This window comes from Strix uralensis, chromosome 5 (genome assembly GCF_047716275.1).
Source record: "Strix uralensis isolate ZFMK-TIS-50842 chromosome 5, bStrUra1, whole genome shotgun sequence".
In the NCBI taxonomy this organism is placed as follows: domain Eukaryota; kingdom Metazoa; phylum Chordata; class Aves; order Strigiformes; family Strigidae; genus Strix; species Strix uralensis.
Window position 1 is genome coordinate 89,601,821 of NC_133976.1, and position 15,066 is coordinate 89,616,886.

Here is a 15,066-nt window from a genome sequence, read left to right on the forward strand (position 1 = left end):
TAAAGGTTTACAATTTGAAAAAATTTCAGCAGGCTATTGATAATAAAACACTTGGATGAATATTGAGGCATACAGAATATTTTACCTGTAGCTTCTCCTTAAAGATTGGTGGTTTTCAATCACTTCTTTTATAAACCTGATTATGCACACCTTAAAATTCATTTTGGTCTAAACTGCTGTACATATCTGCTGAATATTGTGGAGTTTGATCTAAGCCTGCTCATTTATTCTGCCTAGTATTAACTTTTTGTGGTGTTTTTTTGTTTGTTTTTTTAGGCTATTTTATCAGAAAACAAGGAGAAACTGCCTATAGCAATAAACCAACCAGTTTATGACAAAGACAAAGTTTTCAAGTACGTATCTGCAAACAAAATGCTTTCTTACCAAGATTTGCTATAATAATTGCAGTGTGCTGAGGCTGAAGGGCCTTTTCCAGCACTGAACAGAGGCAAGTTGCAGGTGTGTTTACATGTAGTCACTTGCTTAAGATCCTAAGCAAATTGTTCTTGTTGGATTCTTCAGAGTGAATGGATTGTCACTTACAGAATTTCTAAAAATAAATGTCGATATATTTTTTTAAATAAGTGCCACCTTCTGGGTGAAAGAAAAGTTGCATAATGTTGTAACACTTTTCACTAGGAGGTATAACTGAAGTATGTAAGAAAGACTAAAGACTTCTCTTCTGCGTTATAGCATGTACGTCCATAGAGGTGCGTGTGCTTCACTGTGCTGTGTAAACGTAACGGAATTCCCCTTCCTCAGATGAGCTTGCCAAACAGGAATCTTGTCAAAACTTGGGATGTTTTAAGTTGGATATGTGCCTTACTACAAATATGGAGCGTATGGTGTGAAACTACTTCAGAAGATATCTGGAAGAACGTTGCAAAGATGAGGGATTTTTGTGAGCAAAAGCAGTGGCACTGCGTGGCTAGGCTGCCGTATCACTAGTTTTATTCCAGAAACACGTACTGTTAGGGGGCACGTGCAGTGAGTTGCACTCCAGGGTGTTTGGAGTCTGACACTGGGACCCAAGTTCTTGCTTGCAACATGTTGCGTAAGGGGTGAGGTTAGGCTGAAGTGTATTTGGTAGGTACATTCACACCCCAGCTTCTTGTGTTGAGGGGATTTGTTATTCACTGCACAACTTCAGAAGAACCGCTGAAATCAAAGTCACTTTGAGTTGAGAGGCGTTTGTTAACTCGCTCAGTGATAGTCTAGATTTCATTGTGCAGTTGAAATCTCTGGTTACAAGACTGTGAGGATAAGCAAAACCTATTTTTTCATCCAGTATACTTGCATCTATTTCAGGTAAGGGAGTCAAAGGTAGATGCATTCTAATAGAGATGAAAAGAAGCAGGGAGGATATTGGGAAATGTCGACTTTTCACTGCTACCTCTTTATTTTGCATCTCGTATTTCAGGTGAATGGCATTCAAATCAGGGAGGGAAGGAGGTGGGGAAACTCATGCCAAATCCTTCCTGCTCTGCTTCTAAAGAACATCATCAACACCCTGTCCATGTACTCCTCAGGGATTCCCTCTCCTTTATCCTGTTCCTGTCTGGAGAGGAGAAAGGAGAGCAGCTTGGCTTCCACGGGAGGCCAGACAGTCCTTCTGGTGTTCTGAATCTCATCTATTAATGTTCCTCCAGGAGAGGGGTGGCATCTCAGAGTCCACATGACCTAGTAGGAGCTGCAGTCGTGCTCTTGGCCTCTTTGAAAGCCTGAAAGGTTTTAAGGCTGCCGCTGTGGACAAGCAGATGGGAGTGTGTGTAGCCTGTTAACATACATGCTCTGCCTTGTGTATTGCTGCTGGTTTCGGTGATTTGGAAGAAATTAAATGCATGAGGTTATAAAGTTGAGAACCTGGGACAAATTCTTAGTCATCTTGTTTCCAAGTAGAGCTACAACAGAAAATGGGAAGATGAAATAAATGTTTAACCTGAATCCTGAAAAGCAGGGGAGCAAGTACGTGTCGTTTGATACAGCAGAATTACAGGTTCGGGGAGGTCTTGTAGCTTTAATAGTAACTGTGCCCTAGGGCAATTGTTCTGTCCAGCTGTGCTGATTGCTGGCTTGAAAAAAAGGTAGATAAAAGAACTAAATGTTTCAAAGACAAAATTCGTATGGAAAGTCCTTCCAGTTTGTGTTGGTCTTGATCATCTCTTTTTCCCCTTGATCTTCTCTTTCGTGTTTCTTTTCAGCTGCATCAGTCATTTTTTTAAAGATGCCTAAAGAGCTGTCACGAGAGACAGCAGCTCTCTGTTTTGGTCGGTCTTGTCAGCTCTGTGCTTTGGGAGTTGACTCTCATAACTGCTTCTTAGCTTTAAATGCTTTGAGTAAATTAACATCTAACGTGTTTTGTCTTATTCGCACAATTCCACTGAACAATGCCTTCTTTAATCCCAGACTTTATAGCATCCCTGCTAGGTCTTCTGTGTGACAAGGGCAAGAAAAAAATCATTCAGGAAGCATGGTTAGCTGGCTTCATTAGTTCAGTGGTCACTGATAGTGGAGTGCAAGGTCCAAAATAGGTTGGCTAGTACCAGGGTATTGCAGTGTAGGGGCTGTCATCTGTCAAACCTGGAATGGGACTGGGTGCATTTTTTTTTCTGTCTGTATTTTTATGCATATGTGTGGGTGTGGATTATCAGCGGAGACATTGGAATGTTACTGAAGTACCTAAGGGAACCAGACCACTAAACTCAGTGTAGGTGTTGGCAGTGAAATACATTAATCTTATATGAAGTGTTTCTATGGAATTAAATCATCTGCCTTCCAGAGCCTTTGATTGTCCCAAGACTTTTATGGTAAGAGGATTGCATATAGAATGGGTGGAGTAACTTAAAAACTTGGAACAAGTGGAATGTCCTTATTTTCCTGCTAATCTTAACCTCCATCCACTTATTTCAGTGGCCTTCCTGCAATTAGCAAAGATAGATTGAGTTCCCCTGTTCTTGTGCGGCATTTTTGTGTGCTATAAGCAAGTCTTAAGATTCATAATCCAGAGTGCTCTGGCACGTGAACTTCTTAAGACTTCAAGATTAAGAAAACAGGCTTTTTGTTGTTAATGTGAGTAGCACCTCTGTGAAATCTTGTGTGTAGCTGTAAGCTACTGGGCGGGGGGGAAAGTTGTCTAACAGTCTTTGATAACTATATATTGTACCACTATCTTCTATAAAGGCAGGTCAGTGTTGTAGTGGGAGATTTTTAAGAGAGAAGTATTAGGGTTTTTTAGGGAGGGGGTTCTTTGTTTTACATACTTAACTGAGGGGAAAAAGAGTACCAGAATCTATCTTTAAGCCTGCTGTTCGGAGTGATGGAATGCAGGTTGCTACTTGTATTTGTGTGGTGTAGAGCTTATGCAGAGCATCTAAGTGAATTAACTCTGGGGGGAAATGGCTTTTTGGATGTGTGAGAGGAGGTGACCCCCCTCTCAGCTGAATCTGCAGTCTGTGTAAGGAACACCCTGCTCTTCAGCTGAGCCAGCAGTGGGAGTTTGTTACTCAGTGATGTATTTGGAAGCATGGAAGGGGGTAGGGGGTGAACCTCTGACTGATTAAACGGTGGCTAGAGAATGATGTGGAATCAGGTTTATTGGAGTTATGGGATGCTGCCAGGCTCCTTTCATGCTGTGTAAGGCCAAATGCCTTGGCCTCAGGCCTTTGTTACAGCAGCATTTTTCATACTATTGCCTCTTTCTGACTGGAGTAAGGGAGTTTGCCACAGGGCTTACATTTTTTTCTTTGGCCTTAAGCACTGATTAATCCATTTTAACACCTTATGTTATAGTTCAGCTTAGAATTGGTGTGAGAATCATCAGCTGATGAACCAGAGGTTTCAAAGGTATTTGCTCTAGCTGCAGCTGGAGGGGAAGGAAGCCTTTCTCTTGACTCCCAAAGATCCCTTACTTGAATTACTTCCACTGATTTCAGTAAAAACCTGGTTTTGAACTTTACCTGTAAGTGCATTCAGGGTCTGTGGTAGCTCACATGCAAAGGAGCCCTGTCTGTGCCTCTTCAGAGCTTCAGTGTAACGCTAATTCTGAAGTGAGGTTTCACTTCTGTCCTGGAGAAAGCAACTGTCACTGGACTGTTTTTGCAGATAACTTAATCAAATGATTGTATAGCCTTAGCCCAACTCTCGCCGTGACTGTATTCCAGATACATAACATTATACAAGTTTTATCCAACCACATTGCTTTTCAGAATGAGAGTATCAAACTCTGCACTTGGCTGTGTTACTTTTACCCTTTTTTCTGAGCTGGAAACCTGATATGGCTCACATAGCCTGGGGCGGAAGCCAGGAATCCTGAAGGCCAGCGTTCCAGCACTCTGCCACAAAAAAACATGCAATATATTGGCAAAATATTTCCATACCATGCTAAAGGGCTTAATCACAAGAAGGGGAAAAAAACCCCCATCCACAAAACTATTGCTGCTCCCATTTGTTGAGTGGATTTAACAAGCAGAATAGGTCCATTGTGTAGATCTGATGATCCTCTTGCTACCAAGACCTACTTGCTAGGTTTGGATCCAGCTACACAGGACTAGCGTCTGTGGGATGATAACTTGTAGGGTGTGTTGGTAAGGGACTGATCTGGGACTCTGTGAGCAACCTAAATCCTAGTATTTCTTGTGTTGACTGTGTTCTCACGTGTGTATTTGGGGATGTTGGATGCTTCGGGACTTTGCTACAGCATTATAAGGCCTTTTATCTTCAGGTCACTACTTTGATTCCATTTTGCTTCAGCAAGGACTAAAGATTGCTCCAAATCAATGGATATTTGGATAACTTGTATATGAAATGGGTTTGGTGGAACTTGTACTGATCCAGTACATCCCATCTGGGATTGTACTTTCCCCAAGCGTGCAGATGTACAAGGAGAAGGCGAGAAGTCACGTATTGCAGAAGGAAATGCTGGTGGGGCTGTATGAAGATACTGACTCTGCTCTGTTGAAACCGTGGGGAAAGACTGGTGACTTCTTTCAACAGGGATCCCAGGCTGACTCTCTTTACCTACAGTGAAGTCATGTCTCTTAGTCTTAGGCTCCAGCATAACTAGTACAACGATTGTAGTGTGCCGCACATGGAGCTATGCAAAGCATCTTACATCCTTCTCTCTTTAGAGAGTATATTTCCCACTGTGACTGGGCTAGTTTTACAGCTCATCGTTTCAAAGCAGTCTCTTGCAGGGGAGTATATCTTGCAACTGGTTAGAAGCGGAGGAGGAGAGGGAAGTTACACAACTGATAAGAATAGGGCTGGAAAGGGTGAAGAATATAGTGGTTTCTCACGGAAAAAAATTAGCCAGTGCTCAGTCTGTTTAAATGTCCCCTCACCATGAGAACTGTTTTCTGTGTTAATCTTGCTTTTTGAGTCGTGCTGAATTCTGAATTAAGTGACCTCACTTTAAGCTGTAAATCATCAAAATAACCTATATTGCTATCTGCTTATTTTAGCATGTCAGATAGCTCTTCCACCAAAGGAGTTTACGAGGTCTCTCTCAGGGACTTTTTCTGTAGAATACTGAATTCATATTAGCACTTCTCTGTCAGGGACTTAGTCATTGTCCTCTGAATTGCTATTCTTGTGAAGTTGTAGGAGCTAAACTATCTTTGAGATTTCTGTCTCAAAATACAATTTTTTTAATCTGTTCCATTTCAATTTAAAATGCTTCTCTGGATTAAGAAGAGATTGTCTCAGATAGTATGTACTGGTAAAGCATAATTCTTGTAGAAAACCAAGCTTAAAACTTTTTTCTGTTCAAGCATGAGTTGATTAGTTCCAGAAACTAAACTGATGTTTTCCCTCATACGCCTTTTTCTTCTTCTAGGGTTTTCACAGACATTCAGCAAGTCCTCAACAACCTGACACATCCCCGTTTTGTATTCACAGACAACGAGGGAGACGCAGACATCCTCTACAACTTCTCACACTTCAAAGATTATAGGTTGCAATTGTTCCCCTGATAATACAAATTTTTTTGCTATAAAAACTGTGTTCCCACAGGCCTCTCCAACCCTCCTCCTTCAGCCAACAACTTCTCTGTTTTCTAGGAAGCTGAGTGAGGAAAGGCCTGAGGTAATGCTGAATCAGTTCCCCTGCGAGAACCTCCTGACTGTCAAAGACTGCCTGGCATCCATTTCTAGACGAGCTGGAGGATCAGATGGGCCAAGCTGGTTGCCTCGTACTTTTAACCTCCAAACAGAATTGCCTCAGTTCATCAGCTACTTTCAGCAACGCGACAGAAGGTGGGTCGTGTTTCCGCTTCCTTACATTTTGTGCGTTCTTGATCCCACTTTTCTCAAAGACCAGTAGCCTGCCTTTTCAGCTTGGCAGCTGTTACACCACCATGAGTTTGCTCTTGCTGCATTTATGTTCAAGTGAATTTTGCCTGGAAAGTGTGAGCTTTTTAGGTACCTTCTTTAAGAGTAGTTAAGCAATGCATTTTGAAACACAGAAACTTCGCCATGATTTGAATACAGATTCAAAGGCTGTTGCTTTTTCTCTAGTCAGGATCTTACCTCTTGTGTTTAATAGGTATACGAAGCATCAAAATGTGTTTGCAATGAATGTTAGGTGGTTGGTTTTTTTTTCCAGGGGACCAGTAGCAGTTGTTCTTGCACTTAGGCCAGAGTGGAAAATGTTTAAAGTACTTGCGTTGTGTAAAGTTGTGAAAGTAAAACTGAGTTTGTGTTAGCCTAAAGCAGTTGTGGAGCTTTAGGGTTTTAAATCCACACTCTTGCTGCTGCTGCTGCCTTGGAGTGGATGGAAACTAAGATTTTATTTTGGTGAGAAAGAAAGAGAGCATTAGTTGCTGCTAGTGGAAAAACCTGTTACGCCTAGCACGGAGTATTCTGGTGAAAGGCTGCTGCTTTGCTGCTGCTTGCTTACGGTGCCGCCCGCCCGGCGCTTCATTTGGCCGTTCTTTGCTCTACGTTCTGTGACCGACTGGCATGACCAGGAGAGCGCGCTCCTTCCCTCTGTCCCTGGGTGGGTGTGGCAGTGAGTGCAGGTCTGTGCAGGGAATGGGAAGGAGGGGATGGGAACTTTCAAATAAACAAACCAGACACTCTGAACACTGCTAACTTTGGCTCAGTGTCTGCTGTTTATCATGAAGCTCTAGAAGTTTTTCAGGGTGCTTTAACAGATTGAGGAAAGGAGACATCAGGTGCTACCCTGCCGTTACTCAGAAAGATACATTGAACCACCAGCGTGTTGCCTGTTTTCCTGAGGGATGTTTTGAAGAATTTTGCCCCTTGAGGTGCCTAGGTACTGGAAAGCAAGAAGATGGTGGTGCACTTTCATTTTCTTGCAATACAAACTGTTGAGATATTGCCCATGTTCTTCCCAAAGAGATGAGTTAGTGTCATTTAACGTGAATGGTTTGGAGCTGTTATTAGGGAATCAACTTGGAAAATTGCACGATACCCTGCCAGAATGTTCTCAGACTCCTGGCAGATGATTTCCACACTGTGAGCTGTGTGTATTCACGATGGAGCTGTCCTATCAATGGGTTGTTTTCCCCTTCTGAAGGAGTCAGATGCAGAAGAAGGTAATAAACAGTGAGAGCACACTAGGCCCTAACAGAAAGAACAGCGAAAGCTAGCACTGCCTTTGTCAGTTTCATCAAGTATCTATCGAGGGGAGTACGTAGATCAGCTCAAGTGGACATTCAGACAGGTGGATGAGGTGGGTACTTACGAGTGTCGGCTTCTTTCTCTCTCTCTCTCTCTCTCACAGAGGAGAAGACAATCACTGGATATGCAAACCGTGGAACTTGGCCAGAAGCCTGGATACCCACATCACCAACAGCCTTAACAACATCATCAGGCATAGGGAAAGCAGCCCTAAGGTTAGAGAGCATGGCTTTGGATGTGATTGAAAGGGCAGAGCTGAAAAAACTGCTTCATGGGAGGAGGTCTAAAAATACAAAGAAGGAATTTTTATTTTCTTCAAAATTTATATGCTGGCCATAAGCACGCAGTTTCAATCAATTCAGAATTGATTCAGACACAAATTTGTCAGCTCCACTTGCTGCAGTGATGAATTCAGAGCCTGGTGTTTTCTTACTTAGAAAATAAAACTTCCCCTGACAGTAATGAATATGCCAGTGTGGTGCTGCTTTAACGCTAATCCTCAGACTAGCAGATGAACACACATTAGCTATGGTTAGCATTGGTCATAAATATTGGCACATAGTTGCTTCTGTCACCTGGCTGATCGTTATTGCTGATCCACAGCTCTGCTCAGTGTCACAAAGTACCATCTTTGCCAACAATAGATGAATTGTGGAGCTCTTTGTAGGGCTGCAATATGTGGTTGTACCTCAGAGTGTCACTTCAGCTTTATTTCTGTTGTTGTGTGGACTGCATGTATTTTCTGGAATGCAGAAATGCACAAAGAATTGATTCACTGAAACTATAAATAAAATTAATTTTGTGACTTTTAAAAATTACTACGTTCTGGTCTCCCACTTTTCCTACCCTGATGTCAGAGAGTTTGATAAAAGGTACCTGTTTGCACAACATCATTGTGTATTCGTGCACATTTCTAAAGAAAAACTGAAATGCATACAAGGATACCTTGAATCATCGAGATCCACTGACACTTTGTTTTCATTTCAGTTGGATTCTATTTACCATGAGTGTTTCTGCTTGGTTGTAGGTAGTGTGCAAATACATTGAGAATCCAGTCTTGTTTCACCGAGAAGACGTGGGCATGGTTAAATTCGACATCCGTTACGTTGTGCTGCTGCGGTCCATAAAGCCACTCAAGCTGTATGTCTATGATGTGTTCTGGCTGCGCTTTTCAAATCGGTAATTATGTTCTCCTCATTAGTGTGGAGGGGCTTAGAATTAAATCTCATACCTTGGAAACTAAGGAACTGGTTTATTCCTTAGAGCATTTTCACTTGATGACTTGGATGACTACGAGAAGCATTTCACAGTCATGAATTATGCTCCTGGTGTAACATTAAAACAGGTAAGCAAACAGTCCAAAACACTCCCTCACCTTTCTGTTGTTAGGAAATCTGCCAGTGCCTCCTTTGTGACTGTTGCCAAATAACCTATTTCACATTCACCTAAACAAGCAGTCAGGATGTTGAAGGTACCCCAAGTCCTAAGCAAATATTTCTTTAGAATCTTCCCCCCTAATCATCTGTGATTATATAAGGTAATACCAAACCTACATCCTGAATATAACCCACAGTGGTAGAGATCAGTAAAAGAATTATTAAAATGGCAGCTAATCATTGTCAAAGATGGTTTAGTGTGATCTTTTATAACAAGAAATACTGTGACAAGGAGGGTATCGGGATCTATATAATTCTCTAGTTTTCTACCTGCGTTTGTATGAATGGCAAAAAATATTTGATGTTCCATTCTCTTCTCATCCAATTGCTCAGTCATTCCCAACCAAAACAGTCTTTGATGTTGCCAAACTGTTTTAGGTACACTGTGAAGAATTTATTCCTCTGTTTGAAAAACAATATCCAGAATATCCTTGGACAATGGTACAAGTAAGTCAGCAATTCATCTTTCTCATGTAAATGTTCATGGATCTTTTTTTCACTTGGTAAACTAGTTTTTCCAGAAGTGTTGGGTGAGTTTTGTTTTCTCGTAAGATATACTTCATGCCTATCAGTTCCACAAGCACATCGACTATTAACCTTTACTTTAGAAGCATTGCTTAACTTAGCGTAATTCTCCCTCAAACATTTTGTTGTTAGCATTTGAGAATTTTATTTCATGATTACACTGAGAATTCCTTGTATTGGTCTTAGTAATAAAGCCAGTCCCGACTACCCTCAGGATCCTGGGACCAGGATCTTTTTCCTTGCAAGTTCCATCTTTTTTGCAGAAGGTTGCTGACAATCTAAGCCCACGGTTGTGAAGATTTATTATTTCATGCAGAATATAAAGTGTGCTCATCACTACAGATGCTGCTCACATGATTGTGGAAGAGTAGTGAAGGCTTTGAAAACAACTTTTCAGCAGAATACTAATTCTGAAAAGCTGAACCACTGAGGTGTTCAGGCTCTTGCTTCCTTTGTCCCAAATGGCTTCACAAGATAAGGAGGTGTCGGAACAAGAAGGAAACTAAAGTAAATAAGAAATCACGCTGTGTAGTAATCTCAGTGGCATGGCATCACAGGTCTTGACGTGTGTATTTTAAGCACAGCTGTGGGTCTGTAGGTCTGGGTGTAGGTCTCAGGTGAGCTCGCTGGCAGCAGAGGCTGTGCCCAGCTGTGCCCCGGGGCTGACAGCAGTGACTGCCCTGCTCCCGCTGCGCTCTGCTCGCAGGGTCACTGCACAGCGGCTGCTGCAGAGCCTGCAGTGGAATGCCGTGGCATATTGAAGGAAAACCAGTTAGGCTGCTCTTCTTTCTTAAACATCCCTCCTCCACCAGCATAATGTCTCTGAGCTAGTAAGTTAGAACCCCTCTCTGTTAAATTAAACCTTGCCCTTGAGACTGCAATGCAGGCTTTCCAGCTGCTGACCCAGCTTCTCTGTGTTAGCAAGCTGGCCAGAGCCCTGGCCCTCCTCTTGCATTAGTGACTTTTCACAAGAAACCAGATGGTTCCCTAACACTAGGGCTTCTTTTTTCTGCAAAGAGGAAGCTCCAAATACTCTAGTTCCATGAAACACGCAGGAAGGTGGATGAGGGCCTTCTCATGGATTTTGGCTTGTAAGTCATGCTTGAAAGAAAAAGCTGAATGTGAAGAGATGGTTCAGAAACATGCACAAAACTGAATTGTGGCATTCTTCCATATTTATCGGGAGCTAGATAATGCAGAATGAACAGTAGCTGAGCATTTATATGTGTGTATGCTTTCAAAAGTGAATAAATTACCCAACTGCAGGTTGATTTCCATAAATGAATTTACAGCTGTTTTAACTAGAACCTCATATCCAGTCAATGATACTTAGAGCATGACGGGTTTTGCAGCATTAGGCTTAAAATAGGCTGGAAGAGACTACAAGGGGTGAAGAGAGAGACATCAAAATACATGCTCTAGGTTACCCAAAGCACTACTGTGTGCAGAATAGGAAGTGTTACACCATCTTTTCATTTGCAGAAGGAATGGTTCACTACAGTATAAACTGTGCTAAAATTCACACCTGTATGTTCTCTTTTATTTCACTTTCACATTGGATATCTGACTGTTTCTCAAAATAGCATTCTCTCAAAATCTTTGTGTTCCCACCAACCTTTTTAGAAGGGTCTGAGTGGGCAGAAGATTTTCCATTGCAGAACAAAACAAAACAAAGCTAGAATACAGCTTGATAGGCAGGAAAAAGTCAGAACTTCGCAGCTGTACTGCTGGTGTTCACAGAACTCTGCTGGGTTTTCTTTTTCTCCTCCTCTACACGTAAGTCCAATACTGTACATAATGTCTGAGAAGGGGGTTAATACTTATATTAAGTGCCCTATTTTCAGAATTTCCATTGTACTGATTTGCTCCCAAGAAAAGTCCATGGATATTGCCAGTGCTTGGCACTTTCCCTGTGGTGCCTTTAGGTCCAAATGCACATTTTGAAGCTAATACTGTGCAGATTTTCATCTCTTGGCTAGCGTAATTTATACAAACTCTAAAAAGCTGTATGAATGAAGTGACTAAAAACATGTTTATTAATTTGATGGAACCTCATTTCTTTTTCTGTTATTAGGCAAATATTTTTAAGGCATTTGCTGAATTGTTCCAAGTTGCTTCAGCTAAACCTGCGCCTCTTGGCATCTGCAATTATCCATCATCAAGAGCAATATATGCCATTGACTTGATGCTTAAGTGGGACACCAGCAGAGATGGTGAGAAGCTCCTTTCTTTGAACGCTGAATTCTCTATATTTGTGGACCTTTCCAGAAATGCATTTCTTCTGTCTGAACTCTTCCCGTTTTTCAAGCGGGGAGAGCTGTGTGCTCTGTGGCTCCCACTGACATCAGAGTGTCGGGTGTTGCAGGCTTGTGGGTCAGCAGCTGCCGTGCTGGTTAATGGCAGTGATGGGGGAGCTGTTAACTGTGTCTGGCTGAGCCTTGCTTCCCTTGTGCCCCTGCTACTGCCGTTCTCTGTTTTAAAAAGGAAGAAAACCAAACCACCAAACACGCACAAAACTGTACAGCAATCTAGTCACTCCAACAGCAGCGAGTGTTCTGTCCCGTTCATGGTGAGAGAATGTCTAAAATACCTGTCCCTTCATGAAAACCTTAGAGACATCTTACTCTCTGTGGCTTCCAGGCTTGGGCCAGTGTCTCCACTGCACAGTTCCTTATTAAAGCAGGGAAAGGCCCACGTTCACCCTTCTGCTGCTCTTGGTGTCCTCAGGACTGTCACTCGGCTGTTGCCAAGTCTCTGCAAGAACACGCAGGTGAAGCTGCTTCATGGTAGTGCCACAGCACGGCCAACTACCCAGAGCCTTTCCTCCCGCCAGTTGTGGAGGACTAGTAGGAGAATTTGCCAGACGGTGAATCCTTTATTGTCTCCCCAGGAGGCTCAGAACTGTTCTGTAAGTGTGCCCAGCCCGGGCACTTTTCTCTCATAGGTAGAAAAGCAGCAGAGGCACCAACACAAAAAGGGCTGCTGGGGGAGAATTAAACAGAACGGAGTGTGCTCGTTCTTGTGACATTGTGGTCCCCGGGATACAGGAGAAATCAACTACTTGTGCCCAGGTTTGCCAGAGGAGTGATTAGGTGTTGTGTGTTGTGGGTGCCCCTAGCCCACCGCTGCAGTGGCTGATTCTGTAAATATTGAATCACTTTCACGGAGGGAAATGAGTGAGAATCAGGAGGTGTAGAATTGAGCCTTTGCTGGTCATATCAGGCGGACCAAATGTTTGGGTCTGCTACATCCACGCTGAAGGCTCTTTCACCTGCCCCAGAGTTGTCTTGAATGGGAGAGGCAAAGCAACTCACTAATATTACTAGCTTGAGGAAAGCTATTGTAGGAGAAGGACCAGCCTCACATTACAGCCCTGGCTGGACACAAGCTGCGCAGGGCCCAAGCCTGCTGAAGACGGGGATGGGGGTGTGGGTGTGAAAGTCAGGGCTGTGATGCTGTAGCCAGCCTGGGGACAAACAGGTTGGTTGCTTCTGTGCAGAGCAGAGTGTGGTTTACCCACACCTCAGAAGCTTGTACCCTCATGGTCTCGATCCAGGCATGAGATGAAAGAAATCCTTTTTCTCTTTGCACAGAATGCATGTGATTCTGAATGCTGAACTGTTTTAAGAGAAAATTAAACTTCCTGACTTCCTTCTAGGCGTGAGATGAAGTGGCAGGTGTGGGAGTGGCTGGAGCATAAAGGAACAGGAGTGCTAGAACTAGAAAGGTAGATACCCGAGAGCTTTAAGAAAGGAAGGTTTGTACTGAAACATGAAAAGAGAAGCAGAGTTTTCTGGAAGATGTTTCAGACTGTCAAGCAAGGCAGTTGTATCAGAGAGATCCTATTAAATTGCTGCAAATTCTCATTTTAAATGAGGCTTTGGATTAGCACAGCAGTTGGATAATTGTCCTCTGAATAATGATGGTAGAACAGAGTTCTGTCGCTCCAAAAAAACCCAAACCCACTGACATAAAAACACCCTACTGGCTTGCCAGCTTGGGTCATAAAAGATGGCTTTTTTCCCATTACTTTCTATAATCTCTGGCTTAAAGACAGGTGGTGATTCAGGATCTCTGTAGAGCTTGTATTGAGGCAATGTTTGTGTTCTTTCCAGGGAAGAGAATTATGGAACCTCAGATCCTGGAGGTGAACTTTAATCCTGACTGTGACAGAGCCTGCAAATACCACCCTACGTTTTTTAATGATGTCTTCAGCACCCTATTTCTGGATGAAACAGACAGCTGCCATGTGACGTGCATTGTCTAGCCACAGGAGGCTTGACTTTATTAATTTCCTTCCCAGATATGCTTAACAGCAAGATTTATATTTCAGTTCTATGAGCTGCTGATGCAACTATTTTCCTATACTGGTAATCCAGGAAAAAAAAACTCATATCAGGAGAATATGCATATACCATATACTGTATTGATAATAATTTTGTCTGCATTATCCTTGTCTTGCTTAGTTCTATAAGTCATCAGTTTGTGTTGACTCAATGTCTTGTTTATTGAATATGGGAGACCTCAAAATGGGACAGTAACTGGAGCAATTGACTTGTTCTTCAAGTAGCCTGACTGCTTGCTTGCTGGGAAACATTGCACAAGTTCCCTATGTCAGCATTAAAACTATAATTTACTGTATCGTGTTGGGAGTTCGTATATCTCTTACCTATCCAAAGATCTAAAAGGTCTGCTATTCAAAGATCTGAAATGTTCTGATGGGAAAATAATAATGGTGTTTCAGTATGATGAACTTACTAGAGTAATGAGATTAAAGATTTGATGGTTCTTCCCATTTTTCTTATTTAAAAAAAGGCAAACAAAACCCACAACACTTAGGAACCATGTACTGCTGGCTGTCATCCTTAGCCTGCCCCTTAAAGAAAGTAAATTTTTTTTTTTTGAGAAGAGGTCTGGGAGGAAGGGAGAAGGATGCAATGTCTAGAGCAGCACAGGAAAGCAGAAGTCTGAAGGAGTGAAAGGGATCTGGGAAACTGCTAGAAGCCCGAGCGGTCTTTGGACTTCAAAGATAGAGGTATTTGAGAGTGGGGTGTCAGTTTGAAATTAATAATTTCTAATCTCTCCTCCCTCCTCCACCTCAGGGTAAGTAACTGAAATTTAGCAGTTTTAGGCTGTATTTATGTTGCTTTGTATGTTTGTATGAGTTGCAAAAATTTTGCTGTCCGTTACAAAGTACGTATTATGTGGGTAGTTGGGGGTTTTTTTAGCTAGCTGCAGGAATCAGGATCTACTCGAGAGCAGAGTACAGTTATAAAATCTTATAAATGTTCTAAACCTTGCTTCAAGCTTTGCAAATATGCACCATGTTATCCCTCATGATCAGGAAGGGAGAAGGATATTAGGCTGTTTCAGGCTGGTCTGAAGAAACCTACTTCTTTCCACTGACTGGAACATGGGCTGGAGAAATAAACCATCTGTGTCTTACGAAAATTCAGTCCCTGCAC

The 15,066-nt window shown here is 42.4% G+C and overlaps 1 protein-coding gene across 1 annotated transcript in view; it reads left to right on the forward strand.

Moving 5' to 3' along the window:
* The window catches only part of TTLL12 (tubulin tyrosine ligase like 12), a 28,676-nt gene extending 14,434 nt beyond the window's left edge, over positions 1–14,242 (forward strand). The window contains exons 6-14 of the mRNA XM_074872169.1: positions 277–353; positions 5,834–5,950; positions 6,057–6,251; positions 7,744–7,855; positions 8,668–8,819; positions 8,904–8,985; positions 9,455–9,523; positions 11,676–11,814; positions 13,717–14,242. Of these exons, the coding sequence (XP_074728270.1) occupies positions 277–353; positions 5,834–5,950; positions 6,057–6,251; positions 7,744–7,855; positions 8,668–8,819; positions 8,904–8,985; positions 9,455–9,523; positions 11,676–11,814; positions 13,717–13,868 (1,095 nt within the window). The 3' untranslated portion in view covers positions 13,869–14,242. The remainder of the gene's footprint in view (positions 1–276; positions 354–5,833; positions 5,951–6,056; positions 6,252–7,743; positions 7,856–8,667; positions 8,820–8,903; positions 8,986–9,454; positions 9,524–11,675; positions 11,815–13,716) is intronic.
* The last annotated feature ends 824 nt before the right edge of the window (positions 14,243–15,066 follow it).